At 54.1% G+C, this 27743-nt stretch overlaps 12 protein-coding genes across 12 annotated transcripts; 5 read left to right on the forward strand and 7 right to left on the reverse strand.

Annotated features, from left to right (window-relative positions):
* Positions 1 to 39: 39 nt before the first annotated feature.
* Positions 40 to 1314, reverse strand: UMAG_04833 (putative isovaleryl-CoA dehydrogenase; the record flags this gene model as incomplete). Its single annotated transcript, XM_011393384.1, has 1 exon — positions 40 to 1314. The coding sequence occupies one exon, from the start codon at positions 1312 to 1314 to the stop codon at positions 40 to 42; it is 1275 nt and encodes a 424-aa protein (XP_011391686.1).
* Positions 1315 to 2811: 1497 nt separating this feature from the next.
* On the reverse strand, positions 2812 to 3486 carry UMAG_04834 (uncharacterized protein; the record flags this gene model as incomplete). Its single annotated transcript, XM_011393385.1, has 1 exon — positions 2812 to 3486. One exon carries the CDS (start codon positions 3484 to 3486, stop codon positions 2812 to 2814), a length of 675 nt encoding a protein of 224 aa, XP_011391687.1.
* A 255-nt stretch (positions 3487 to 3741) lies between these two features.
* UMAG_04835 (uncharacterized protein) lies at positions 3742 to 6747 on the reverse strand (the record flags this gene model as incomplete). Its single annotated transcript, XM_011393386.1, has 1 exon — positions 3742 to 6747. The coding sequence occupies one exon, from the start codon at positions 6745 to 6747 to the stop codon at positions 3742 to 3744; it is 3006 nt and encodes a 1001-aa protein (XP_011391688.1).
* Positions 6748 to 7966: 1219 nt separating this feature from the next.
* Positions 7967 to 8629, forward strand: UMAG_04836 (uncharacterized protein; the record flags this gene model as incomplete). The annotated part of the gene is made up of 3 exons (XM_011393387.1): positions 7967 to 8012; positions 8158 to 8328; positions 8394 to 8629. The coding sequence occupies 3 exons, from the start codon at positions 7967 to 7969 to the stop codon at positions 8627 to 8629; spliced, it is 453 nt and encodes a 150-aa protein (XP_011391689.1).
* A 650-nt stretch (positions 8630 to 9279) lies between these two features.
* UMAG_12282 (uncharacterized protein) lies at positions 9280 to 10648 on the reverse strand (the record flags this gene model as incomplete). The annotated part of the gene is made up of 2 exons (XM_011393476.1): positions 9280 to 9943; positions 10461 to 10648. 2 exons carry the CDS (start codon positions 10646 to 10648, stop codon positions 9280 to 9282), a joined length of 852 nt encoding a protein of 283 aa, XP_011391778.1.
* A 622-nt stretch (positions 10649 to 11270) lies between these two features.
* UMAG_04838 (putative isopentenyl-diphosphate delta-isomerase) lies at positions 11271 to 12059 on the forward strand (the record flags this gene model as incomplete). Its single annotated transcript, XM_011393388.1, has 1 exon — positions 11271 to 12059. The coding sequence occupies one exon, from the start codon at positions 11271 to 11273 to the stop codon at positions 12057 to 12059; it is 789 nt and encodes a 262-aa protein (XP_011391690.1).
* A 681-nt stretch (positions 12060 to 12740) lies between these two features.
* UMAG_10702 (60S ribosomal protein uL6) lies at positions 12741 to 13857 on the reverse strand (the record flags this gene model as incomplete). Its single annotated transcript, XM_011393452.1, has 2 exons — positions 12741 to 13214; positions 13750 to 13857. The coding sequence occupies 2 exons, from the start codon at positions 13855 to 13857 to the stop codon at positions 12741 to 12743; spliced, it is 582 nt and encodes a 193-aa protein (XP_011391754.1).
* A 1731-nt stretch (positions 13858 to 15588) lies between these two features.
* On the forward strand, positions 15589 to 16944 carry UMAG_04840 (uncharacterized protein; the record flags this gene model as incomplete). The annotated part of the gene is made up of 1 exon (XM_011393389.1): positions 15589 to 16944. One exon carries the CDS (start codon positions 15589 to 15591, stop codon positions 16942 to 16944), a length of 1356 nt encoding a protein of 451 aa, XP_011391691.1.
* Positions 16945 to 17229: 285 nt separating this feature from the next.
* UMAG_04841 (uncharacterized protein) lies at positions 17230 to 18795 on the reverse strand (the record flags this gene model as incomplete). The annotated part of the gene is made up of 1 exon (XM_011393390.1): positions 17230 to 18795. One exon carries the CDS (start codon positions 18793 to 18795, stop codon positions 17230 to 17232), a length of 1566 nt encoding a protein of 521 aa, XP_011391692.1.
* Positions 18796 to 21034: 2239 nt separating this feature from the next.
* Positions 21035 to 22414, forward strand: UMAG_10703 (uncharacterized protein; the record flags this gene model as incomplete). Its single annotated transcript, XM_011393453.1, has 1 exon — positions 21035 to 22414. One exon carries the CDS (start codon positions 21035 to 21037, stop codon positions 22412 to 22414), a length of 1380 nt encoding a protein of 459 aa, XP_011391755.1.
* A 155-nt stretch (positions 22415 to 22569) lies between these two features.
* UMAG_10704 (uncharacterized protein) lies at positions 22570 to 25242 on the reverse strand (the record flags this gene model as incomplete). Its single annotated transcript, XM_011393454.1, has 1 exon — positions 22570 to 25242. One exon carries the CDS (start codon positions 25240 to 25242, stop codon positions 22570 to 22572), a length of 2673 nt encoding a protein of 890 aa, XP_011391756.1.
* A 1214-nt stretch (positions 25243 to 26456) lies between these two features.
* UMAG_04844 (methionyl-tRNA formyltransferase) lies at positions 26457 to 27407 on the forward strand (the record flags this gene model as incomplete). The annotated part of the gene is made up of 1 exon (XM_011393391.1): positions 26457 to 27407. The coding sequence occupies one exon, from the start codon at positions 26457 to 26459 to the stop codon at positions 27405 to 27407; it is 951 nt and encodes a 316-aa protein (XP_011391693.1).
* Between the last annotated feature and the right edge of the window lie 336 nt (positions 27408 to 27743).

Raw genomic sequence — 27743 nt, forward strand, 5'->3', positions numbered from 1 at the left:
ACGCTACAGGGTGGATGCTGGTCGGTGTGTGGTGCACGTTCAGCTGAGCTGGACGTTGAATTCTCTGCCGATGAGCATGCGTCTGATTTCCTGGGTTCCGGCGCCGACGGTGTAGAGTCGGGCGTCTCTCCACATTCGGTCGATGCCGTAGTCGTTTGTGTAGCCGTTTGCGCCGAGGATCTGCATGGCATCAGAGGAGACTTCGACGGCTCTGTCCGAGGCGTAGAGGATGGCGCCTGCGCAGTCGCGGCGGCTGATATGGCCGAGGTCGCACGCGCGCGCGACGGCGTAGACGTAGGAGCGCGCCGCCGAAATTTTGGTGTACATGTCGGCGATCTTGGCCTGCATCAGTTGGAAGTGTGCGATGGGCTGGTTGAACTGCTTGCGTTGGTGCGCATAGCGGACCGCGTAGTCAAACGCGCATTGAGCAAGACCGAGTGGACCACCGGAGAGCACAAGACGCTCCAGGTCCAGGCCAGACATGAGCACTGCAGCACCGCGGTTCACGGTGCCGAGCACGTTGGTGGCAGGAACACGGACATTGTCAAAGTGGATCTCGCCCGTGTCCGAACCTCGCATGCCCACCTTGTCCAGCTTAGGCAGCGTGGTAAAGCCAGTCATGCCGCGTTCCAGGATAAACGCAGTGATGCCTTTCGAACCCGCTTTCACATCCGTCTTGGCGTACACGATGAACGTGGATGAAATCGGGGCATTGGTGATCCACATTTTCCCGCCGTTGAGTACCCAATCGTCGCCATCCTTGACGGCTGTCGTGGTCATCGAGACGACATCTGAGCCAGCATCGGGTTCAGACATGGCCAAACTGCCCACTTTCTCACCGGAGATCAGATCGGGGAGGTATTTTTGCTTCTGCTCCTTTGTGCCGTGACGATTGAGCTGGTTGACGCAGAGGTTCGAATGCGCACCGTAGCTCAACGCGACCGAGCCCGAAGCGCGCGATAGCTCCTCCATGACGATTGTATGGTCGAGATATCCCTTTGCCAATCCGCCGTATTCCTCGGGTGCGGTGATGCCGAGTAAGCCCATGCTCCCGAGTTTGCGCCAGATGTCCTTGGGTGCAGCGTTATTGCGATCGATCGAGCGCGCCACATCGAACGGCAGCTCGGCGGAGCAGAATTGCGCCACAGCGGATCGAAGTTCCATCTGGTCTTCGGTGAGTCCGGCTACGTCCTCGTTGTAGAACGTCGAGTAGCTGCGACTCGTCGCTAGCGCTCGAAATGGCGTTGAGATGATGCATCCTGTGCGCGCACGCAACGAGGCACCGGCAATACTACGAAGTGCAGACACCGACATTCTTGCTATGATTCGACTTGTTGTTTTGCCGCTTGATGCTGGGAGATGGTAGATGCGAGCAACAACCAGCGCAGACGAGACGAGCACCGTGTAAGCCACGGTGTGAGGCTGCCTGTGATGCGCCCACAAATCTACAGCGAGCGAGCGTTGTCCGGTTAAATCGAGCTTCGGCCTGCCCCGAGTGCGAGTGCGAGTGCGAGTAAGAACCACGATTCGTAAATGCGGGTCAAAAACACCCTCGCCCTTACCGGCTCAGACGGGCGACTAAAGTGGTGCAAATAGGCGAATCACATATCCGATAACCGTCTCACAATCGTCACTCCTGTGGTGCAGTGGACTTGAACAGTTTTGAAAGATTATCGCATTTGGCGGTGACAACTCAGCGGGGACCCCGCGTTGATTTACCGTGCTCGGTTTGAATAATCGTCAACCACCAGCGCTGTATCGGTGACTTGACGCGCAAACAGCGAGCTCTGCACTCATGAATTTGTCTCGCACGACAAACCAACTCGCCTCGTCCTGGCCAGTGTGCACTTCTATCGCAATCGTGAATTCCTCGAGCGAGACAAGGTGATTCCAAAGTCCACGTGATTGTCTTTGCACAGTCCTCGTCAAGATATACATTGGTCGATGCAGTGTCCACCTTGATGTGACCGACCATGCCGAATCGTGCATTCGCGCATTCGTGATTCAGTTCATCCGTTACACGCACGACGATTCATTATTCGATAAATCACGAATAAATCCTCTCCAAAATCATACCCCGAAAAGGAGCTACAAAATCCATCCACACTCAAATCCACACCACGAATCGTGAATCGTGAATCGCAGCTCGTGCCTCGTCTCGGTTGAAGCTTAACCGCTGTACCAAAAGGAGGTCTAGACGACCAATCGGACTTGGGTTGTAATCTTCAACTGGGCCTCGTTTCTCCAGCCTTGACGCCAACCTACCGCTGGACGCCTGTGGCTGCGTGCTGACCCGATGGCCACGGCACATACAATCTAACACGTCCTCTGCCTCATGCCCACACCCCACAACGCCCAACCGTGTCCTCTACTCGTTTGCGCAACACAGCAAAGACACGAATCACGACGCACATTTCCACCCACGTTGGCAGACCAAAATACACTGTATGACCATGACGGAAACCTGCAGTACAAACAGGACCAAGAGACGAAACCGGGACACAAGGGAATAAGCCATGGAGAGCAACGCGAACGTGAACGACGAGAAAAACAACGGAAATAATAGCATGCAGAACACCGGAAAGAATGTATGCTGCGAGGGCTGCGAGCGTCAAGGGTATGTGGTGCATAATCGGAGCGTAGATGGGGAACCAGGTGACGGCGAAAGATCCGATGGAAGCATTCCTGCGCGTACAAGAATGCAGAAAGAAAGGAAATATAAGAGCGAACGGACCGGGGCAATAAGAGTGGTTTACTAAGAGCTGTTTATCTTCAGGGTATAACGATTCGCGTCGAGCGCAAACAGACGACCTAGTATTTCAACTGGGACGGGTCAACAAGTTTTCCGGCGACGAGGACCGTCCTGGCATCAGCCTTGGAGCCATCCAGTCCTTGGCCCTGACTTGAAGCATGTCCGATGCGCGCCAAAGAGGCTGGACGCTGTGGTGCGACGCCCAACACCGAGCACGTCAGTCGATACTTGGCCCGGATCTTCTCAAGTAGCGTCAACATGTCGAGCTTGGCTAGCTCGTCGTCGTTACTCGCGTCCGTGTCTGTATCCGCATCGGCGTATGCATCGGCATCGGCATCAGCGTCCATGTCCATGTCGACGTTGGCAGCCTCATCCGGAGCAGCTTTTTGCCCGAGGTCAAGCGATGGATCAGAGGACGCATTGGTCATGGGGAAAAATGAGATGAGTTTCTCTAGACCAGCTAGGTGTTGGATCTGCTTGGTCTGTTTCCGCGAGCTGTGGCCGGCCGCGTCGGCCTGTCTCAGGCATTGACTCCACACATCCGCCATGCCTCGATAAAAGCCAACCTCCTCCCATAGCTCGAAGCCCTTGTTGCGTCCAAGCTCGCGCCCTTCGAAAGTGCCGTGCAGCGCGCCATGATCAAAACCTTGCTGGTAGCCTTCCTGATACGCCGTCTCTTCGACGTTATTGACAGCATCAATGTCAAAGTCAATGGTATCGGCTAGGTCTAGCATGGTGGCGCACCGCTCTTGTCCAATTCCATGTGCACTTCGGCGCCGGTTCTGAAGCTTGGGTTGAGGCGACGGGTAGTGACGACAACGATGATGCTGGTCAAGAAGCAACATGTGTGGAGGTTCACAAGTCTCGATTTTGGCAGCGTTGGACCCGTGCGAACCTTTTTCTAAGTTGGTAATTCGTGATTCGTGATTGTTTCTTTCTAATTTTTTCTAGTCGTGAGTTGTCGCGAAAAATTCCAGCGACTCTTGGAATCAGCGACGCGCAGCCACCACAGCAGCGGATAGACTTTCGCTTGCTGAACCCAGACTCAACGGAGGATGAACAGCGACAGCACCACTGTCTGGCGAAGATACCGATCCAGCGCTCGAGCCGCTACCGACAACACCTACGCCGTTGATCGAAGCCGTGTTCATAGTCGAATTCGAGTTCATGCGAAACAGCGGATTCTTGCTGAAGCTGAGACGAATGCCGCCGTTCTTGATGGCGCCGCCAAGCGAGTGTCCGTTCAGTTCCGACATGGCTTGGGATGCCGTGTGAACGTCTCCGAACTCGACAAAGCACATGGGACCGTTGGACTTGAGGCGAAACGAGAACTGCCGGAATCCTCGACAGCTGCTAAATACTGCTCTGAGCTGGTCTTCGATCTGCGACAGCACAGCACTCGAGGCGTTGCTGGGCAGATTGCCAACAAACAACGTATTGACCGGCGGATGGTTGTCACCGACCACGTTGCGGCCGCCCGTCGGGCTTGGAAGATCCGGACTTGGCATCTGCTGCGGGGGTCGGACGCCATCTTCGTCAACGGGAGACGAACCGAGTTTGAGCGAGCCAAAGTGCATCGCCATCGAAGAAGTATGGGCCTCTGAAGGGACCGTTACCGCCCCAGGACCCATTGAGGATGGCATGGAGCTAACACCTTCTTCTGGCTTGCTTCCACTTCCAGAAGCAGCCTGATCAGCGCCGATAGCTCCAATCGAGGTGCCTCGCGAGCCCTGCCTCTGAAAACTGGGTCTCTGTGCTGTTGCTGTCGTGTTCCCGCTAGATACGGGTGCAAAGAGCCCTGGCGGTGGCGAGCCAACCGTTGGCCAATCGGACCGTGGAACACTCTGCGTGTTGTAGTTCTGAGCGGTGCCACCTTGCAGACCTCGCGACGATGACGGCATGGATGCAGCGCCGCTCTCCGGGGCATAGTAGTCGATGGGTCCCACTGAGCCACCCCACTTGTCGGATGAAATCGGCTGCTGCGTCTGCGCTTGCTGAGACGATGATGAGAGCCGCCCCGATCCGCCTTGATTGAAGATATCGGGGCCCGAGAATATCTCGTGAGGCGACAAGAAATCAGCTGGTATGGGGCCGGGACCGTTGAACGGCTCAAAGCTGCCAGGACCTTTGCCAAACGGTCCAAATGAAGCAGCCTGTGCAATGCAACCGCCGCTTACTTGCGGACCAACGCGCGGGTCAAACGGTCCGCCAAGAGCGAATGATGACAGAGGCGGTGGGCCAGAACCAGCAATGTTGGTACCGTTGGCCGGTGCGTTCGCACCCATGGCAGGAGGCGGAGGCATGGAAGCGTTTCCTCCTTCTGCAAATCCGGGCATCGTCAGTACAGGGCGCTGCTTGGTGTGAAGATTCTTCTTGGCCATCTCCGTCTTGAGGACGCAGCCTTTGTCCGCATCCACCTTGCGTCCATTGAGTGCATCTCGTGCTTCCAGCGCATCTGCTCGTGTTCGGAACTTGGCGAAACCGATGATCTGCTTGATCTTGCCTGCAGCTGCGGCGGCTGATGCACTATTGGCAGCGCCTGCAGCGCCCATACCTTGCGCACCCAGCGCGTTGGGCATGCCTGTTACGTTGGCTAGAGATGAGAAGGTATCGCTGGCGCCTGTACGGCCAAGACCCAGGGGCAGATTTTGTTCATCCCAGCCTGGTCCTGCGCTGCCGCCAAGATCAAACACGACGGAGCCGGGCATGTTGACCGCTTGGTAGGGACCGCCGGGACCAGCCGACAGAGGTCCGCTTCCATCCGACAAGCGTCCATTGGGTCCGATGGCGCCAAAGCCAGCTGGAATCTTGAGTGTGGATGCTTCAAACCCTTTGGCGAAGAGAAACATGTTGGCAAACTCTCGTTCGGACATATCGTCTGGGAAACCAACGATGAAAACGGTGGTGATCTCTTCGGGTTGACCTCCTGGTGCTGTCATGCCAGTGGCGTTGCCGATGCTTGCCTGCAGGCCGAGCTGCTGTGGTGGTCCAAAAGGAGGTTGCTGGGAAGACTGCTGCTGCTGTTGCTGTTGCTGTTGCTGTTGCTGTTGTTGTTGTTGTTGCTGTTGCTGTTGCTGTTGATGGTGAAGTTGGGACTGCATCTGCATGTGCTGGTGTTGCAGGTGCATCATACTGCGTGGACTGAGATTGCCCGGGCTGGGCATACCGAGCATGGCATGTCCAGCGCCCGGTACAAAAGGTGACCGAGCAGAAAAGTCTTCGTGACCTGCGCTGCGAGGGTTGCCGCCCATTTGCGAAGAGAGCTCGTCGCGTGCGCTGGCCGCATAATGTCCTGGTGACAGGCCAAATCGGTGCAAAACAGGGTCCTGCTCGTGACTGGAGGATAGCGTGAAACCTGTTCGAGAGTCCGTGCTGGAACCTGAGCGGAAAGCGACGTTCATGGGGTCCGAAGTGGAGAGCGCAGCAGCATTGGCGCCTCTGGATGCTTCAGACGTGGCGAGACTCGAAGTGCCATTGAGTGAAAAGAGCTCGTTGTAACCAAGAAAAGGCTCGGCGGCAACGGTGGATGCGGAAAGGCCAGCGTGTACAGATGGTCTATTACCTCGGTTTGTACTGCCGGTAACCTGGCTGATGGAATTCCATCTCTCGCTGGCGTCGCCCATTGGGAAGTTGAAAGAGCGCTTGGACGGAGATGGTGAGCGAGCGCCTGAGCCGTTTCGTGTTGTGCCGGGCTCACCGGTAGGCTGGGGCGATGTGAGTCGTGAGTAAGGCTGCATGGGTCTAGATGCAGCAAGTGCGGTCTGGACGGCGTGTGCTGGGGAAGGTGACGTGTGGAACGCGAAGGACGCAGGCGACGCGTTTGGGTCTCGCGCTGGAGCAGTCGTACTTTTCGCTGCTATTGGTCTCGAAGAGGATGGTACAGAGGTAGAGATGGCGGGAGGCGAAGACGGTCCGGAAGCTTGGGTATAGTCCATATGCAGAGAGCTGGGATCGACGTGCAAAGAGCGGTCCGAGGATAGAGCACCGTCTGGCATCGTCCGCGGAATGACGCGGAGATGGACGAATTGCACCGAAAATCAGCCGAGAGTAGCAACCGTTGTTGCTAGAGGCTCGAGTTGGCGTTGGGTGCTGATTGAACTGTCTGGAGGCGAGCGCAGAAGGATGATCTTGCACTGAGATGTTTGACGTGGATGACTCGGCCTGGAATAGAGGTAGGTAGGCTGACGAACAAACAAGCCGTAGTGAGCAGCGTAGCCAGCCAAGATCGGTAAAGGACAGGCTGAGAGAGTGGAAGTGACCCAAAGTATGGTCCGAGGCACTGCTGCGGGTAAATGGAGCAAGAGTGGACTATGAGTTGCTGGAAAGGCTACGTCGGTGTAGATGAGTTGCGGAGAATGAGGGCAGGGGTGGATTTCATACCAGCGACCAGGCTGATGTCTGACGAGCGGGAGTGTGGCTGGAGTCGCAATGCTTGATCGACGATAGAGAGCGTACTGACGCGGTCTGTGGTAACGACAGTGCCCGAGATATGAGGTATGCAAGATGGACTATGTGAAAGAGGAGGGGAGGTATGTCGAGGTCACGCCTGGACCCTGTCGGCTGCGTGGTAAACCGAAAATGAGATTTGCAATTGTTTAGATGCGAGATTGGATGGTGGAGGTTTGCGTTTCCGATGACAGATGTCGAAGAATGCAAGGTGGGAGAACGCGTGCGAAATGGTGGTCGTGTGCGAGTATGCAGAGGGATGGGAGTACAGATGCGATTGAGGTCGACAAGAACCAATAACGAAGGGTTGGATGGAGAATGCAAAAGGGACGAGGAAAGGCCAGGATGGTGGTAGTAGGAGAACATGTCCGCACGAGAGAGAGGAGCGGAAGGGAGTCGGAACTCACGACGGGTGACTGAACGAGCGAGCAAGCAAACACCAAACACGAATCACGAATGGAGGCAGATTGAGGCGGAAGCCGACCAGGAAAAAGGGCGAGGGAAGGGGGGAGGACGGGGAACCAAGGTGCGAAAAAGTGCCCGAGACCTGGTGATTGTCGCGGAAAGGACAACCAGACCGAACGCGCAGGCAAGCACAGGAGCACAGGAGCCCCCCACGACAAGAGCGAGTGTCAAAAGTTGGCGTAATTTAGCGCAACTAGCCGCGCGGTCGTGTAAAGAGGTCGCACAGTGTAACCAGGCACAGCTGGGAGCGGTGTACACACGAAACAGTCAAGAGTCACGAATCGTGAATCTGTGAAATGAATCATGAATGCGGATGGATGGACGCGTGCAAGTGTACGTGCGAGCGAGCGTGCGTGCGTGCGTGCGTGCACTTGTACAGTATGTGCAGAATCCAGGAGGACCCAAGATGCGTCGCGCCGCACACGTTGCTCAGTCGAATACGGCAAGATCAAGCAGCGCACGGTAGCCGACTCGCGACTAGAACCGTGAATCAGAGCGAGCAACAAGCGTGAAGAGGGTCCTTGGACTCTCGAAACCAGATCCACGCACCTCGCCAGTGTCCTTGTGCTTGAAGTTGAGAGTGCACATCCAGGTCCTTCACAAGAGCAGACGAGCCTGGGAACGTGAATTCACGCAGTTGCGCCACAGCTCAAGAATGCGCGTTCGTAAGTCGCAAGCGAAAGAGCAGTGTTCCCATATCTCTCTCGGCCAACTTAGCTTCTAATCGAAGGGGTCCTCTGCTCTCGTGCCTGTATGCGTCGCATCATTAAAGTCGCGTCGAACCCACATTTTCCATTCACGATTGACGAGGCGCGTCGGATTCACGATTGGGCCACATCTCTTCAAGTGTCCATGGCGTTGATGGTTGTCCCGATGTCGATGATGGCACTCCTCTCGATCCCGATCAGGCCGTTTTACCTACCTCCCAACGTCGTTGAGACCTGCCGCATGTTCCAGTCGCTTTAACCTACTACAATAAATGCGAGCCTAAACACTCTTCAGCATCCGCCCCGCCCCGCCCCACGCCGCTCTCAAATCACCGTGTGGCTTGTCATCCAAAGCTGCACCGACTGACTGCACTATTTCAAGGTGAGAGGGACTCCTTACTGTATCAAGCCAAGCGTCGCCAGACGTCTCTGCCACTGTAGATTCGATATCTGAATCAACACTCGTGATTTGCGTCATGGGATGACATCGCAAAGATGGGTTCATCTCCTCTTGTTGCGCTGCATTGCATTTGATCTTGGAGGTCTCGCTAAGGCCTCCTGCAGGCCTCCTGCAGGCGTCCTGCGATACTGGCTATGACAAGCGGCAGGGCAAGAGTGGCATCGTTGCACACATTGACACCTTTCCGCTTATCTACTGTGTCTCATGTGATTCAAAGTTGCTATACAAGCAGCGCCAAGGGCGAATGCATCTCCCATAAGACGTGTGTGTTGTCATGCCAAGTTGAGCAGAGACTGGTGCATGTGATATATGGTACAAGAAGGTGAAACAAATGCCATGGCAGCGCGCTCTTTTTGGATGCAGATACAGTAGCCGAGTCGATTGCTGTTGCCGCGTCTCTGTGAGGCAAATCAAACAAACCCAATGTTCTGCGCAAAGTCTACTCGATCCTATGCGCGAAGAAGAGGCGACTGTGCCTGGGCAAGGAACTTGTGCATCTGGTCGAGCGAAATCTCCTCCCTGATGACGGTGGCCTTGATCTCATTGTCCGGGTTGGCAGGAACGCTCACAGTGCCATCAGCGAGCTTCCATCCATCTTGTGCGTTGATAAATTCGGCGAGCTGCGAGCCAGAAAGGTTCAAGTAGTTGGCGATGCGCTTTTCGCTGATCGAGGTGAAAGATCCTTTGACCGAGTTGAGTGCCACCCTGCGTGCTGCGTTTTCGAATTCGCTGATTTTGGCAGCGTAGTCGCGCACGTCCGAGTATGATTCGCTGGCGAGCGTCGACCAGAACTCGCGGAAGCGGGCTTGGAAGAGCAACGTGCTGAGCTGCGAAAGGCGCACAATCAATGGGTCGGTCAAGTGGCCAGCAGAGGCGACGTCCTTGGGTTTCTCGACCACCTCGTCGTCGTCATCATCACCAGAAAGCGAGCCAGCATTGTCTGCGTCGGTCGTGGTGGCTTCCTTCTCGGCCTTGACTGGAACAGTCGGCAGAGGTGCCTCGCCGAGCAGAGAGATGCACAGGTTGAAATCCGGCAGGGGAGCGGCTACGAGCGCCTTTAGAAGGATGTTGATGACCACAACGTAGTTGAAGTCGGCAGGGTTGAATTGGTAGCTGTTTGCACAACGATCGTTTTGATCCACAGAAGAGCAGAGCGGAATTGTCAGTGGATCCTGCTTCTTTCTTCTAGTAGGCCAGAGCATTCCAGCACGATGCCATTTTCGGTACGGGCCAGATTTAGATGTACGTTGGTTGAGATTGTCGATGTTGTTGGTCGTACAGCAGTCACGAGAGGTCGTTGCACGAATCAGATAGAGCTAATATAGATGCACGTCATGGGTAATCCGGGGCTTCACTCCCAGAGAACCAGTCCTTTGCATTATTTGGTAATATGGGATCATCCTTCGGAGTCGCCTTTTGCGAACAGGGCGCCGGCGATATGGGTGAAGATAATTCACGGCCAATCTGTGCGAGCCAGCTGTTGGTGTCTTGTGATCAACCCGCCAACGCCTTGTCATGTGGTGCTTTAAGTGCCGTTGTCTATGTCAAGTGTGCAAGTGATTGAGGCTGTTCGATGTGTACCGCGTGGTACGTGACGTGCATCATGCCTTGGTGTGTGTTTCATACTTACAGCTTGAGAATGGCGAGGTTGGCAAGGAGATCGTAGGAGCCATCGTCGAGTTGCTGCGCCAGGTAGTCGTGCAAGACGTCGAGGTTCTGTGGGTTGTATCGGTCGACGCCCGAGATGAGCTGCTCGATGTGCTGGGGTCGCGACGAGGGAGAGACCCACTGCGATGCGCTGGCGGTTTCCGATGCCATGATGATGCTGATGCTTTGTGGATGGTCGTTGAGGTGATTGGTGCGATGAAAGAGTTGGTTGATGTCAAAGAGCGGTCCGCACCAACGCGGCAGCAAGGCTCAGAGAGAGTGCAAAATTGGAAGAAAACCACACACAACCTCGACTTGCAAACGTATCAGTTTTTGAAATCACGAATACCAACTTCAAAACCACTTTGAAGAATTTCAAAAGCTGTCTCGTATGTGCTTAGAAGATTCACGATTCACGATTCGTGATTCGTGATTCGTGCTTCTCACAGTCACGAGCCTTTGACGTGAACCAAAGGGGACGGAAAGCACGATCTGACATTGCGGAGAAGGGAGGAGCCCAAACGTGGCATACAGCGCCGTGCACAACTCAGAAAGAATCACGAATCACGAATCACCAATCGTATCACGAATCACGAATGGGCTGATTTGCTTGTGTTGCTTTCGTGATTCTCGATTGATGGGCGAAAGAAACCTTCTCACGAGTCTCGACGGAAGAGTTCCGCTTCGCCGACAGTGTCGACCGCGTCAGGCCTCTCACCTTCCCCAACATCATCATCATTGCCATCTCGTTGATCACAATCACATTACGCCACGTTCAGCGAAGTCTCTCGCAATGTCGACCGCCACCGTCACCGAGACAGCGACACATCGCACCTCGTCCACCATCACGCTAGACTCAGCGCCACTCACCGGCTATGATGAGGAGCAGATCCGTCTCATGGAAGAGCGATGTATCGTGCTCGACAATGACGACAAGTACGTCCGCGATGGCAGTAAGAAGGAATGCCATCTCATGACCAACATCAACAAGGGTCTCTTGCATCGTGCTTTCTCCGTGTTCCTCTTTGATCCTACTACGGGAAAGCTGTTGCTTCAGCGAAGGGCGCTCGAAAAGATCACTTTCCCCAACATGTGGACCAACACTTGCTGCTCTCATCCGTTGGCGATCAAGGGAGAGCTCGAGGAAGCAGAGCAGATCGGTGTACGCCGTGCAGCGCAGCGCAAGCTCGATCACGAACTCGGCATCCGCGCCGAACAAGTGCCATTGGATGAATTCCAGTACCTCACCCGAATCCACTACCTCGCTCCCAACAACGACGCCAATAACATGTGGGGCGAACACGAAATCGACTACATCCTCTTCATCACTGCCGACGTCACGTTGAAACCCAACCTGAACGAGGTCTGCGATACCAAATGGGTTTCGCCCGAAGAGTTGAAGGCGCTCATGACCGAGTTGGACCCTGCGTCATTTACGCCATGGTTCAAGTTGATTGTGCACAAGTTTCTCTTCCCCTGGTGGAGCGAGTTGCTCGCAAGGAGAGGCGCGGATCACAGCAAACCATTTGACGCCAAGTCGCTGTCGGATCTTACAGATCACAGCATTCACCGCCTCCTCTGATTGGGCTCGAGCCTTACCAAACTCGAATTCTGCGAGCGCATAATGGCGTCTGCTTTCGTTGGCATAAGCTTGGCGTCCTCGATACCCTCTCTCTCCCTGCGTCTTTTTCTGCAGCTCCCTAGATATGCAGCCACTAGGGTTGATCAAATCCTACGCGTCTCAAGCGCAACGCTATGCTTGCTTCTACCTCGCTCTCCTCCAATCTCTGTACATACAATAGATCACTTTGCACATCCGGACGGTATGAACAATGTATCTTCCGCGTTATCGTATGGTGCGGACCGATCTGAGCCAAAAACACACGCTCTGGTTCATATTGTGTGCAGTCACCGTTGGAATCCTGCCGCAGCGATTCATGATTTCAAATCGACTCAAAATGTCTTGTCCTCGCGTCCACCGCACAAATAGCACCGCACAAATCGCAGACTCAAGCGCAAACCAACCAAATGCACACCAGCATTGTGAGTGCTGCGATATAACTAGGATCGAAACTACTCCGTGCGTATGGGAGTGTGTTTTAATTTTGCAGGGTGTGTGTGTGGGCGTGATGGGCGAAGGCTAAACCCAAGGACAGAACATGCGCGGGAGGGGGTTTGTTCTGATGAAACTAAAAGTAAGAGTGGCAAGAAAGAATGCAGGTGAAAATAGGAAGGTTGCGGATGACATGGAAGGACACGCTGTTTAAGCCTCAGCCTTAACGACAGTGTCCTTGCCGGTGCAGTAGATACCGTCGAGGAACTTTCGGATATCCTTGTTGCGCACCAGAGTGGCACCGTGAAGCAAAGCAGCCGACTGCGAAACGAGGTCAATGTCGTTACCCTCGACCAGAACCTGGTCCTTCTGTGCCTTGTCCTCCTGGATGGTAACACCTTCGAGCATGGCAATGTTGCGCACACGCTTCTCGCCCAAGAAGTTTCGGATTTCGGCCGACTTCTTGTCACCAGCAATGATGATGTTGATGGGGAAATGGGCGTAGACAGCACGCATCTTGTACTGGAATCCAACGGTAACACCCTTGATCATGTTGGCAACGCAGGCCTGCGCAGTTCGCAGGCAGGCAGCGTGCTTGCGGCCAGCGTGCCACACGACGAACTTGATCTTCTGGCCAGCAGGGCTCTTGATGATACGGGCATCAAGGTTCATGTGCTTGAGCGACTGTTGTGAGACAAACCAAGATGGAATAGAGAAGACAGAAAAAAAAGTCAGCAAGGCTGTGCAGAAAGGGTGGAATTGTGTTGGCATGTCAAGCTTGACGACTGGATCCAATTGACAGCAGCTGCAGCAGGCAGAGTAGTTCATGCCTTGTCCATGCGTGGGTGCTCCGAAATCACTCTGAATCCACATCAGCACGATAGTGTCTCGCTTCTGATGGGCTGCTGAAGTTGCCTTCGTCTACCTTGCAAATGCTGCGTTCCGATCCTTCTAAATGAGCATTGAGGTGAGATCTGCCTTCCCTGACCTTTACCTCATCTTCCCCTTTCAGTCCTGCTTTACCGATGATTCGGTGCATCATCCCTCGCGTCACTGCACTACCTGTGCTCTAGTGGCTCCTGATCCGAGCATATCTGCATGCTTTGTCCAGCACGTCTTTCTTGTTTCTTTTCTCCCATTGATGCTCCATTACTGCTGCTGCTGCTGCTGATTGAAATCTTATCGAAGAGCCAATGTGCGTCGGTGCTGGGATGCTAACCTTGGTGAGCGAGCCACGGGGACCCTTGACGGTGAAGACACGCGACGAGACGCTGACGGAAACGTCAGCTGGGACCGCAAGGTCGAGCTCCTTGAAGATCTGCAACATTATGGATCTGTTAGTAATTGGTGCAAGTGCGTAGAGCATCGGGTCGGAATGTCAGTCTACTGGTCTGTCAAGGATGAGGGTTGCGGTAGATGTGAGTTGGTGGCAGAACGAGAGAAAGCGAGCACGAGCGAGATTCATGTATTGGGAATCGCGTTGGAAGGATGGCGATGCTGAGTGGGAAAGCCGAATGCGTAGGAAGAGCGTGTTGTTGAGTCTTCCTTGACCAGGCTTTGTTTGGATCGACTCTTGCCAGATGAAATTTGCTGACTCGACGATAAGAGATCCCGTGTCCAAGCATCGCTGTCTAGAAGCGGACTAGAACCTTCTGAGTAATGTCTCTTATCACGAATGGACTGCATCGTTTGCCAATGCCCAGTACGTCTTGGATGCTGCTGAACCTCCCCTCTAATTTCAAAATCCATACGCCACTTTTTGATGTATCCTTCCACCGTGGTTGTGCAGGCAAGTCTATGCTGCTGCTGATGCTGAGAATAGGATGCATACGGATGTGACAGCTGTGTAGAGTAAGGTGACGGTAGATGCATCATTGATGGATGAAGTTTTGTCTGCGTAGGCTCATGTCGCAGCCGTTTGTCGATCGAATGTTTCCAAGTGGTGAATGAAGTGCTCGTGCCGCGTTTCTGATTTCGTCTGTAGATCGTTGGATGGATGCGATTGGTGGTTGTACTAACCTTGAGGTGATGTGAGGAGGGGGGTTGTTGACGTAAGGTGAGGGTAAGGAGGATGTCGAGATGGCGACAAAGCTTCTTTGGCTGCTGGCTCACGTCTCTCGAACACTGACAATCACGAATGCGTGGCTAACTGCTAGCTGAACAGAAGACATTGAGGCTGACCTGCTGACCTGCTGACCTGCCAAATGGTTGACCATACTTGAATAGAGAAATCCTACGGGCTTGCGTATGGAGCCAGGCTCATCTCTCAGTTGATTTCTGTAGCCCTGTCCGTTGTCCAAGCACACCTTTTCAGCTTTGATTCGAGTTTCGCCATTTGCAACCTCGAAAATATACGCCTGCCATTCACTGACTTGCTTAAGACCGTACAGTAATTTGATTGAATATCAACTGTAATGGAATTAAATAGAGTTTCTACAACTACTATGGCTTTGTATTGATTGAAGTACATAAAATCACGTGCAAGATAAGGGGGTCGGAGCCGAACAGTCGCGCGACTTTGTCTGGTGGGATTTTAATAATTTGTGGACAACTGCCAAAAGCAGGGGCGAGCTAACAAGTTAAACTGGAGGAATATATCTCATCTCCCGATCTATTCACGTGGAAAATCGCTCGATGGCGCACGCATTCGTAAATTCACGATTCCATAGATTCGCACGGGCAGCAACCCCGCACGGATGCAATCACGAATCACATTCACGATTGAAAGCAGCGAGGTGCAAGCCGTAGCCGTTGACGATGAGCGCCTTTCAGCACAATCGTGAATGATCTTGGTTTCTTCTTGTTGATTGCTGATCTCTATCTGTCAGCACAGGAGTCAGTGGGCCGACGTCTCGAATCACGGAAAGGTCTGAAGACTGCCGTTCTTCAGCCGATGCAAAGTAGGCCGCTCTCAACATCCCTCTACGCTGCTTGGATCGAGGCACCAGTGCGCTGTAACGATACATAAGCAGGACCGCGTCTGGTAGCACCTCTTCTGGCCCATCCACAGTACGTCTTTGAAGATAGTGTTCTGATCGGTGCTCTTGGAATCGCAGAAATGCCTTCCAACGTGCGTCCGTTGACGGGCAAGGGCAAAGCGCACGGGGGTGTTGAAACACGGGTCCAAACTGTTGGTCGCTTGTTGACCTACTTTTCAGCTGCGTTCATCGGATTCTCTCTGGTGTGCTCGTTGGCGCCGTCGAGCTCATCGGGTAATTCGTCCTCCAGTAGTGGGCCGCGGCGAGGCTATCTTTCCACACCCTCTGGACGATGCGATCCATTCAGTCTTCCTGGTTGGGTGGACTGGTCGATCGGAACCAACGACCTTCCGGCTTGGCGCACGTTCGACCCGGCGTGTTCAACGAGCAACCTACTTGGCATGCTCATCTCGACGCTCAATATCCAGCAAGCGGACCCGAGCAAGATCGCGCCGCACGCGGCGCACACGCTCCCCTCGAGCAGTAGCGTGGAGGAGCTAAGCATGTTCTTCAAGAACCGCACCGTGCTCATGATCGGTGATCATCAAGTGGACCAATCGCTCGTCTCGCACTTCTGCTCTCTTACCGGACACACAATACACACAGTGGATAAATCGCATGTTTGGGGAAAAAGTCTCAACTCTGTTCCGCCAAAACACGGTTTCACGCCGATCAAGAACAATGCACCGTTGGCGCATTACTGCTATTTGCCAGAGTACGACTTCTTGCTCACATCCGTCTACTCGTACGGTGCGGATATGTCGGATGCGTGGCGGAACGAGGACATATACAATGCACCTGGCTTGTTTGAGCATCGAGTGACGGATTTGTTCGAACCGTACATGCGCCATCTTTCGTCGAGTTTGGCCACTTCGCCCGCGCTGCCATTACCGCGCGAGAAAGCAGAGCCGGATCTGATCGTGTTCAATTCAGGACTGTGGGATCTGGCTCGATGGGCGAGGCAGGACATCGACACGGGCGTTGGGTTGTTGGAGAATCTATCAGAGGAAAGGATCATGTGGTGGAGATCGAGGATGATCGACATGCTCGGATCGGTCAGGAAAGCGTGGCAAAACACGAGGATTGTTTGGCGCAACACGGCATATCCTCTGGCGTCCGAGGCGAGCACAGTCGAAGCATTCCTAGGTATCGAAGGTGAACAAAGAAAAAACCATCCGCTGTACCACGCGAACCGAATTGCGCAGCTGAACCACGCGCAGAAATCTGCCTTGGATGTTCATGGCGACGACGTGGTCAAGGGCGAAAGATCCAGGAGCGCGCGCATGCCTAAGGACGTCGTAGCTCTCAGCTTCGCAGAAGTCTTCATGGGTCAAGATCAACATTTGTTGAATCCCCTAGCCCCCAGTCAGCTGCCGTGCGGTGCACTGTTTGCAGAGATGCTGCTCTGGCATCTGCGCGATGCCGTCAATCCGTGATCAACCCAAACAAGACACATGAATGCAATACCTTATTGTCCGATCCTAATTCTGATTGATCATGTACGGCAGTGCCACCATTCATACTGCAAGCCCAACCAGAGACACGTGCACTTTGTTGTTATGACGGGCGATTCAGTCTTCACGATTCATATCAATCACCCCCTGGCTGTCTTGCCCCATCGCAGCGCGCGAACGCCACAGGCTTGCACCAGAGACCAACTTGTCAGCATTACGCTGTGCATGAGACCAGAAACACGTGCAGGACCATCGAAGTTGGCGCGGCTACTGATCGCCGTTGGAATCATAGTCGGCAGTCTTTAAGCCAGCATGTTTCAACTTGGACCTTTCATCTTGAGCCGCATAGGTCCTTGGCTCATGAATCTTGGTTCCGTCGTGCAAAACGCCGATCTTCCTGATAACCAGCCAAGCGGGCAGCACACTTAGTGCCCACTGGGCGGTACACAGACCTGCCACAGCATCCAATCTCCAACCTGTGCTGTTGACGCGGTAACTGACGCACTGACCAGCCGATTCTACGGCACGGATGATGCTGGCCAATCGGATCACTTCGGCAGGGTCATCCGAGATGTTGCCAATGAGCCAGTAGTTGAGTTCGTACATGAGGTTGAATCCGATCTGGATGAAGATGTAGACGCCAAACCCTTGGCCATAACCGGACGTGGACCAGTCGAAAGTGGGTTTGGGCGTCGTGGTGTGGTACTTGTGCATGATGTAGATCGCCCAAGCCCACCAAGCTCCTTGCAGGGTGTAGATGATGCCGAATGCATACTTTGCACGCGTGTTGACCGACGGCTTTTTCCAGTCGAGGAAGAAGCCGAGGAGGTAGTTGGACAGACTGGCGGTGACAGCCGAGAGCAGTGAGCCGAGCGCACGAGATCGAACGGAAAAGTAGTTGACCGCGTACGTTCCGATCAGCGCATCAGGCCAGGTGGATTGCCAGATGAGGGGCACGAGGAGCAAAACCTGTGGATTGATGATGGTTTTCCACATCAACTTGAGCTCGCGCTTGGTGGATGATTCAATGTGAAGGTAGACGGGCGTCCTATCGATCCTCTGCACCTTGTGCGGTGGTGAGAGCAGCAGAGCCCAAAAAGGACCCAAGCATTGCAGCACGACAAAGACGATATACGTCTTGGTGGAAATCGAGCCCTTCTCGCTTTCCTTGTAGTTGAGCGCGAGGTTGATGATGCCACCGAGAAGCTGACCAAGCACTCGGAACATGAGCCAGTAGGAAATGTAACGTGCTTGCTTCAACCTCTCGGGATAGCCCAGTACGATGGCGCCCTCCACGGACCAGAAGCTACCGGCACTCAGACCGCAGAGCGCTGCACCAAGGATGATGAGCCACTGCGACTTGTTGACGCTGTTCAGATACAGACCGGCGGCGTAAGGGGCGAATCCGATGGTGCCGAAGATGAGTACAGCTTTCACGCTGGTTTTCGAGATGAGAGAGGACGTCAAGATGCAGGTACAGACCATCAAGGCGAAGGTGAGCGAGTTGGCGGCGTTGACGGTACTGGGGTCTTTCGAGCCACCTGCGCCGAGCGAAGCCATGGCATTCCAAATGCCCGGTGCGAGGAAGGAGCATCCACCGAGGACGGTGATGTTGTAGAAGACCGAACGGAACCAAACAGGCCTTTTTCCTTGCCACGCTACGCTAGCTTCAGGCTTGAGATCGCGGAGACCGATGATCTCGAGAAAATCGGCCTTGACATGCTTGTCTCTTGAAACAGCAGCGACCGTCGGCTGCTCAGAGGAGCTCGAGAGCGACTTGTTGTCAGGCTGGCTGCTGGCGTCGTCGACGCCGGCTGCAGCAGGGATAGACATGGTCCAAGTGAAACTGCACCAACAAGGACGTCGATGAAGAAGGATATGTTTGGTCTGGGGTAAGTACCATGGTCAACTGTGACGGTCGACGAGCGAGGGGAGCTTAAATAGTTACAGTGTTGGACAGGGAGCAAGTCGAATGCCATTGAACAGCGTTTTTTCAAACTTTAAGAAGAAGTTCTAGCATATTGTGTGCCACGAGGTCTTGTAAGATCCGCGCTAGAAGCCAGGTATGCGATTCGCTCGGTTAAGACGGACCGGGTCAGAGTGGAAAGGCAAAGCAAGGAAGAAGAGCGGTGAAATGGGTAGATGGATGTCGCAGAGCAAGGGTACGCTATTTCGGCTGAGGTCAGCATATCGAATGAGGACAGAGGTCGGACTGGAAGCTCGATATGGTGTGACAGAAGAGCCAGGTACGTTGGCGGACGGAGACAAGATGGAGATGATGGCGAATGGAGCAAGATGTACAGACAATCACGCACTTTGCACCTGTCGATGCTCGAACTGAGTCGACATTCACAATCTGACATTTGCGACTTGTGATTGCTGAAGGCAGTGAATGATGGTGAATTGACACTTTGACCACGGACGATAAAGATATTATACTCTGAATGTTTTAGCCGGGCCGGGCCAAGCCAAGCCGAGCCAAGCCGAGCCGTTCAATCAATGGAACTGGAGCGACTTTGGAATTAAGCGAGAGTAAGCAAGCAAGTTTGCATTCTGGTATCATCTGTGTACCAGCAGCATCCGCCGATAGCGGCAGTTTTGACGAGATGCGAGATGAGTCAAGCTGCAGGCACCAAGAGACGGAAGCCCTTGACGATTTTGTAAGGGGAACAAAGCGGCAGAATTGGACCATGACTCTATTGCATCTGTCATAACACTCGTGAATGGTTACACCGTTACGCATGGTTGTTGAATGTTAGCAGCTTCCTTTGCCACCTGTTTGGCGTTGTGATAACGAAAACCTTGACATTCACAATGACAATCACACGTCACAATTGTGAATTGGTGCAACACCTTGGTGCTAGGTGTTGGCTTGCCGATGCAGAGCTTTGACAGACATTGAACGGCTCACTTGTGGCTACAAACAAGGATTGAAAGGCACAGTTGGCATTTGTTGGCGTTGCTGTTTCTTGGTTGAAACGCAAGGAACTCGAGTCGCCAAGCGTCAAGGTTGCACAAACTCGACGTGAACTCGTTCGAAGCGACGTGGACATGTCGGCGAATTCTTGATTGGCCGACGCTGGTCACTGGAAACAAGGTGCAAATAGGCGTATATGTCGGGACCAGGGTGATACTCTTTGACAACTTTACCCGCCAAGGTGATTGACGATTCACGATTGTGGTTGACGATGGATGATTAGATTAATAACCACGAATCGTGAATAACTTACTCGTCACTGTAATTCGTGATTGGCTGTATTGGACAAGTGGAATGATGCGGTTGTGGGGTTTGCGAAGCGTGATTCGTCTAAGGCATGCACGCTTCACAATTCATGATTCACGATTACGCATCCGAAGCACGACTCGATGGTGAAATCGGTACGTTATGCGCGTGCTTCCACAGGGTCCAAAGAACAACAACCGACAAGCATGCACGGCGAGGTGGTCTTGTGTCTCACTCACGACTCACGACTCTACCTATGCACGATTCACGATTCACGATTCACGATTCGACTCACGCATGCGTCCACGCTCTCAAAAGTAAATGCTGTGAGCAAGCCAAGTCTAACACAGAACCATGTGGCATATGGGTTGCGGCGCACAGCTGAAATCACGAAGTACGAATCACAATCACGAATCGTGAATTCACGATTGGTTGGGGAGCAAACAAACGTCGATGATTGTGGAAAGCGCGAAGAGGTAAAAACTCGCCGTCCTAATCACCGTCGAGAGAATCACGAAATCACGAATCACGAATCACGAATCACGAATCACGAATCACGAATCGTGAAATCGTGGATGACTCGCGGACCAGGAAGCAGCGCCCGCACAGACGCTTTGAAATCGTGAATACGTCGACATTGGTCACAAGTGGTTCTCACACTTTCTGTTCCGACACTGACGACTGGTGCCATCTTTGTTCGCAACCCACCATCGTAAGCCACTTGACAGCCGAACGAGAACGCACGTCGAGCATTTGCACGAAGCAAGCAGTGCGCGCATGACACGCGTCCTCTCTGCAACCTGGTTCCATTTGCCCAAGCGCTTGCTGCCAACGATCGGACGAAGCATCATGACATCTTGTTCAGCTGCTGACCGGACGCGATGGGCCACACATCGAGCGCAACGCATCCACCAAGAGCTCGATTCGGGAGTCGACGTATGGTCGCTCTTCAACCCGGTCGTTTTCCCCACGGCGATCAATCTCGGTCAAGGCTTTATGAATTGGCAACCGCCGTCGTACATTCTCGATACGCTCACGCACGAGTTTGCAAACCGCGTCGATCTGCATCATTACTCGCATCCAAAGGGACGTGCTCGATTGAGGCAGGCGATCAGTGACTTTTACTCGTCGCAGTTTCATCTGCCTCGTGGTGCAGCGGAGGAGGTGCCGATCGAGGTGGGAAAGCAAAGAGCAGCGGGTCACCGGAAGCTCGACGTCGAAACCGAGATTCAGATCACGAGCGGCGCTAACGGTGGCATCTACTCGGTCATGGGTGCCTTTATCAACGATGGCGATGGAGTGGTGTGCATTGAGCCGTTCTTTGACCAGTACAATGCCGAGATCCTGTTTCACGGTGGAAAGCCATTGTACGTTCCACTGCTCCCACCAGCGGCGAGCGGTACGTCGCACATTGATGCCAATGACTGGACGCTGGACATGGCGCATCTTGAACGCGTACTTTCGCAAGCGTCGACGAAAGCGCTCATTCTCAACACGCCGCACAATCCGGTTGGCAAAGTGTTTTCGCACGCCGAGCTGGCGAGCATTGCCGAGCTGTGCGTCAAGTACGACATTCTCGTGGTAGCAGATGAGGTGTATGACTGTCTGACATTTGACGGTCAACCACATACGCGCATTGCGTCGTTTAGCGGTATGTGGGATCGAAGCGTGACTGTGGGATCGGCAGGTAAGTCGTTTGCCTGCACCGGTTGGCGTGTAGGCTGGCTGATCGGACCGGATCATCTCATCGCCCCGTCGCGTGCTGTCCATACACGCATCACTTTCGCCGTCAACTCATCCGCCCAAGAAGGCGCCGCCATCGGCCTCGAATCCGCCGATTCTCATCACTTTTTCCAATCGCAAATCAACCAATACGCTCATCGAAGACAACTCCTCTCAAATGCACTAGACCAAATCGGTCTCTCTTACACCATCCCCCACGGCGGCTACTTTATCATGGCCGACGCAACCAAGATCCAAATCCCCGACACTTGGATCGAATCCAACAACGTCCCCGATGCAATCCTCAACAAACCTCAAGATTATCTCAAGGCCTGGTTCATCGCCAAGGTCTGTGACGTCGTTGTGATCCCCGCCACTGCCTTCTATGCCGAAAAGGGCGCAGAACAGGTCGGAAAGAACTACGTCAGGTTCAGCTTTTGCAAGGACGACCAGATCGAACAGGCGGCTCCAAGGCTGAAAAAGTTGATTCCGTATCTGACCAAGTGAACTTCCACTGTATAGAGTACATAGACGCTGCAATGAAATGCAATGCTGCAATCCCGTGCTGGCAAACCATGGACGCGTCTAGCCATCCAATCACGAATGCACTGGTGTGAAGAGACAGCACGTTGAGCATCAACTGGTTTGACTGTCAACGACGATCACGCCTTCCACTCGAGTCTAGTGTCGGTCAAGCTATTCGGCTCGATCTTGACGTCCTGCGTACGCACTCTCGGATGCGGCTTCCTGTCGTCGTTGCTGACAAGGCCTCGCCTATCAATCCAGCTGTCCAGCTGAACGCTCCTCCAACCTAATGCATTCCTCACATTCGTCTTCTTACTCGCCGTCGCAAAAGGGTTCGGATCTTTGTACCTCGGTTGCAACACTCCAAGCTTCTCGAAAGCCGTTCTGATTGCCAGCCTGGCCGTTGCACTCGTTGCGCCCTTGCCACCTTGGTGTGCACCGTACATTGATGCATCGTCAGCGTGCGTACCGAGCTCGACTTGCTTCTGACCTCCACCGTACTTTCTACTGGTATTGATGCGGATCTGCTCGACCGTGCTCCGGTTGAGCAGCACCAGCCTGACGTGGTAGGTGAACAAGACCAGTACTGGAGCTGTAGCGCCAACACAGAGCAGGAAAAGAAGCGCCGAAACCGGACTTTGCTTGAGCGCTTGTTGCAAACTCAAGCCGCGCGCTGTGACGTCGCCGTTTGCGCTCGGATATCGATAGCCGCTGTGCCTAGTCATCAGGACAAGCCTGGCTGTTGTACATGCCACCACGTAGAGCGCCGATAAGATCGAAGTCGAGAGAAATACCATGAAAGAAACATAGTTTCTCCTGCCAATGCACGTGTTGAGGTAGGTGCAGTGATGGTCGATGTTCTCGACACAGTTATCACACACCCTGCAGTGACTCGAGCGTGGTGGACGGTAGGTTCCACACGTCTCGCACCACTTTACTTGGACCGTTTGGCCTCGAATCCTCAACACGCGCTGCACGGGGATAGCCAGTGCATCTTCCGGATCCACGAGAGCGTGACGACCCGATTCGAATGGCGTGTCGGCCAACACGCAGGGCGGGTCCGGATCCAGGTTGCGAGGCAGGATGCCCGGATCGCGGAAGGCGGTGACGAGCATGTTGACGATGGCTTGCAGGTAGACGTAGGAGAAAGTGGCGACGATGGCGGGTGAGATGTTGAGCGTGAGCCAAGCCGCTTCAAAGCCGTAGAACAGTGCGCCGAGGAGGAGCAGGAAGACAAACGAGAGGACAAAGGGAAGCGGATTGTCGGACGACGTGATGAGCAGACCGCAGAGCAAAAAGTTATTAGAGCCTTGGTGAGTGCGATAGTTGCGCAGACGTTTGACTGGCTCGGTTGTAGCAGCGCTGGTGGGAGGCGTAGCGGTTGTACCGTTGACTATGTTTGCGTTTTGTGTAGACGAGCGACGTTTCGCCGATGGCAGAGATGCGCGTTGTTCGGCAACAGGATGATTCGACTTTGTTGTGGTCGGAGCTGTGTCGAATCCGAGACCTGCAGTGTGCGTCGAGTGGTCGTTGCTAGGATTGGGACTACCGGTGGTCGTGGCGTCCGGAATGGCTCGTGCAGGCAGTAGCGGATCAGTGCTCGCCATCAAGCGCACCACGGACCGCGGTGAGGGATGAGTCGACGATGTCGGGAAGCCATCACTCGCATCCAACGGATGCAATGGCACCGTACCATCCGTTGTCTGACTGTATGTGCGATCAACGCCACTGGACGCATTCGGATTGCGTTGACTCGACGAATCGATGGAATGAGCCTCGGGCGCGAAACCCCATGGACTGGGCGACCTTGTGTGGCGCACTGGTGCACGCATAGGCAAGGTACTCCTCTCGAGCACCTCTTGTTCGGCGTGCTGTGCCGGTGAAGCAGTAGAGTAAAAGGAAAGAGGGGTTGTGCTGCGACCAGCACCGGTCGAGGAAGCGGAAGCGAGCAGGTTGCTAGTCGAATTGCGAGCCGCCGGTTTCTGGGGAGCAAAGAAGGCGGCTGGGGGCAGAATGGATCCGGAGCGGTCCTTTGCAGGGTCACGTTTGATAAAAGAGGAGTTGTCCTGGTCGTACTTGCGCAGCGCGAGCGAGCTGCCGGGACGCGATCTGGGTTGGGAGGAGGTGGCATCGTCGTCGTCGTCGTCTTGGGAGCGGAATGCGTGCGGAGTGGAAGCACGACTGATGCTGTAGGCGAGTTGATCGATCTCGACCGAAAGACGACGCGTAGTGGAGGAGCGATTAGCAGCTGCGGTGGCTGCGTCACGAAGACGAAGTTGCGGATCGTCGTGCGTGATAGCGCTTGCACTGCTGTGCCTGGACAAGGACGAAAGCGGACGGGAAAGATCGACAGATTGCCGTTTGTAGGAAGAGCGTCTGCGCGGTATACTAGTGAGAGCAGGTACGGAAGCGTCGGGAGCATCGTTGAGCGTTGTTTGCAGAGCATCTGCAGATGCACCGCGCGTTATGGACGCCTGAAACGGCGATGTAGCACCGAGGGAACGGTCGGCGGCGCGAGAAGGAGTGCGCTGGCTGCGAATGTCCAGGTCGCTATCGAGGTCTGGCTGGTCATAGCCTTGGCTGGCATCGTCAAAGGCGAGCGAGTCTTCCGTGTCTTGATAGAAGCTTGCATGGGCACTTTGAAATGAGGAGCGACGTGTGGTAGCATACGTGTAGTTGGACAGACGAGAAGACGAGTTGAGAGTGCGCGAAGAAAGGTGCAAGACGGAATCGGCGAGCGTTGTGGGTGGTTCGACGCTAGCTGGGCGACTCGATTGCTGCGCAGCATGTGCGGCTTGCGAATAGGACATTGTGTTTGGGCCAGCTACGCCGATGGCCGCCTAGTGGTGGCTTTGAGCAGAAACGTTGACTGCGGCAACAGGCCAAGTGCAAGTGCAAGTGCAATTGCAAGTGCAAGCTCAAGCGGCTATGTCACCGCTGGCGCTGCACTTGGCGTTGCACTGCGACTTGATCGCGGCTTGAACGAGCGGGGAAAGCCTCTCGGTGAGATGAAAGCTCGGTATCCGCGGATGATCGAGGTGGGCTGTAAAAGCGGTTGCTCCACTCGTGCACGGTGACTTGCGTGTTGGACACTCGTGACTCGCACGACGGCTGACTCGTGAATCGACTCGTGACTGTGATATGCTGAGAGATGCCTCTTCGTGATTCATTCGACCAACGAATCACGAATGCTTCTTGTTTCGTGGCATGGAGGACAAGAACGCACACACACACACACACACACACACATACGTACCGTGCAGTCACGAGCCGTGAGTACAGTACGGTACAGTTGCAGTGGAGTTACACGCATGCGCTGTCCACTCAACTCGTGACTGTGATTTGAGCATGGCAGAGCGACACCAAATTTCCAAGTGAAAAAGCGAAGCACCAACGCCGAACCGTGAAAATGAAAGAGTCGGTGAGTCGTGAGTGTTGCTCTGAGCTTGTGATATTCACGATTCGTGATTACTTTTTAGAATAACTTTAATATATATTTTCGTGATCTGAGATGCAGATCTAACATCTGGTTACATCCTCCGTGCTTCACTTTCCGCTTCACGTCGTATGTGCTTCGTGCTTCACTTTCACGTTTGTGCTTCTTCATGCTTCGTGCCTCGTGCTTCTGTTTGTCTTGGCCCTCCACAATCGCGAATCGTGAGTCCAACCAAAAAACACGTTTTGGACGCAAAACCATCTCGAGTCAAACATCCTTTATAAGGCTCAAGACCAACACCAAAACCACCAAGCCACAATCATGTCTCCAAGGCTTCTGCTTCGGTCTGCTGCCAGCCGAAGCAAAGGCACAGCCAACCTTTGCAAACGTGCGTTTCTCACATCTTGGCGTTGGAGTAGCACCACATCTTCGACAGGTGTCCCTTCAGCGCCGTACGACATTCTCTTTTGCGGTACCGACAGCTTCGCCTCGTGTGTGCTCTCGTCGCTCGTCGCAAATCGATCTCTTTGCTCTTCATTGCACGTACTCACTCCACCGGACGTTGAACAATCATGGGGCGCCAGTCGCATGAAGGTTTCGCCCGTCAAACAGCTCGCTCTCCAACACGCTCTACCGCATCAAGCCGTTCCTGCTGCCGGCTTGGACAACTATGAACCTCCTCAACATCTCTGTACAAATCCCAAGGCGATCTTGCTCACCTGCTCGTTCGGACACTTGATACCAGATCGACTCTTGGATTCCTTTCCGGATCCGTGGCAGAGAATCAACATCCACCCCTCCCTGCTGCCCAACTTGAGGGGCGCTGCACCGATTCAGTGGGCGCTTGCCAGAAGATTACACACCTCGGGCGTCAGCATACAGACACTCGAAAAGGGTCGCTTTGACACTGGTACAATTGTCAACCAGCAGGCATTCCGCTTTCCGCCCGATCCCCTGCATGGCCAAGTTGAGAGCCACACATTTCTGCACGTGCAACGCGTCATGGCCCATCGAGCTGCCGATCTACTCGTACTCACACTCTCAAATCTACCGCACTGTTGGCAGAACCGTTGGATTCAGGACGAAGCGCAACGCACGTACGCACCCAAACTCAAATCGAAACACAGTGCAATCCAATGGTCCACATGGGCGGCGCCAGACATTGTTGCACGAGAACGCGCGTTTGCCTACCTCTATCCGCTGACAACCACTCTTCTCCCACCGCCATCTTGGTCGTCGAACGCAAACTTTCGATCCGTCGGTATCACCCTCTTCGACACTTGCACCATGGCATACGACCGTCTCAGACACCTCGATCCCACCCTCTCATCCGTTCTACAGCAACCGTCGATCCCAGAAGGCTCTGCGACCTACTCGCTTCCATCCGACGCCTTGATCGTCAAAACAACGTCCGATACACACGTCTTGGCTGTCGCGCAGCTAAAGGTCGCCGGAAAGAGGCGCAAAACCGCACTCGAGTGGTGGAGAGCCTATCGAGATCGTGCAGATGCCAAGAGTGGCCTGTTGAGGTTTCAGTGAGCACACTGCGGTTCTCGCCGGTATACTTGGAGAGGAATTTGGCAACGACATCGTCCCAAGTGGTGCATCGGAGCGTAATGTGCAAGCCAAGCCAAGTCATATTCAGAGCGTCTTTCTGCACTCGACATAATTTTCTCTTTGCCTTAGCAGAGACTCGAATGGCCAAGCAGCCTCGGGCGTCGTGGTGGCACCAATTCGACCCAACGCCTCGAGCTTTGCATCCATCAATGTTTCGACCGCCTGCTTGAGCTCTTGATCCTCGACGCCTGCTACGGCGGCGATCAATTCCCTGCACTCGCTTCTCGCCGCGATCCTCGCCCTGCACAGCGCATTCAG

Source organism: Mycosarcoma maydis, chromosome 17, assembly GCF_000328475.2.
Source record: "Mycosarcoma maydis chromosome 17, whole genome shotgun sequence".
Classification (NCBI taxonomy): Eukaryota; Fungi; Basidiomycota; class Ustilaginomycetes; order Ustilaginales; genus Mycosarcoma; species Mycosarcoma maydis.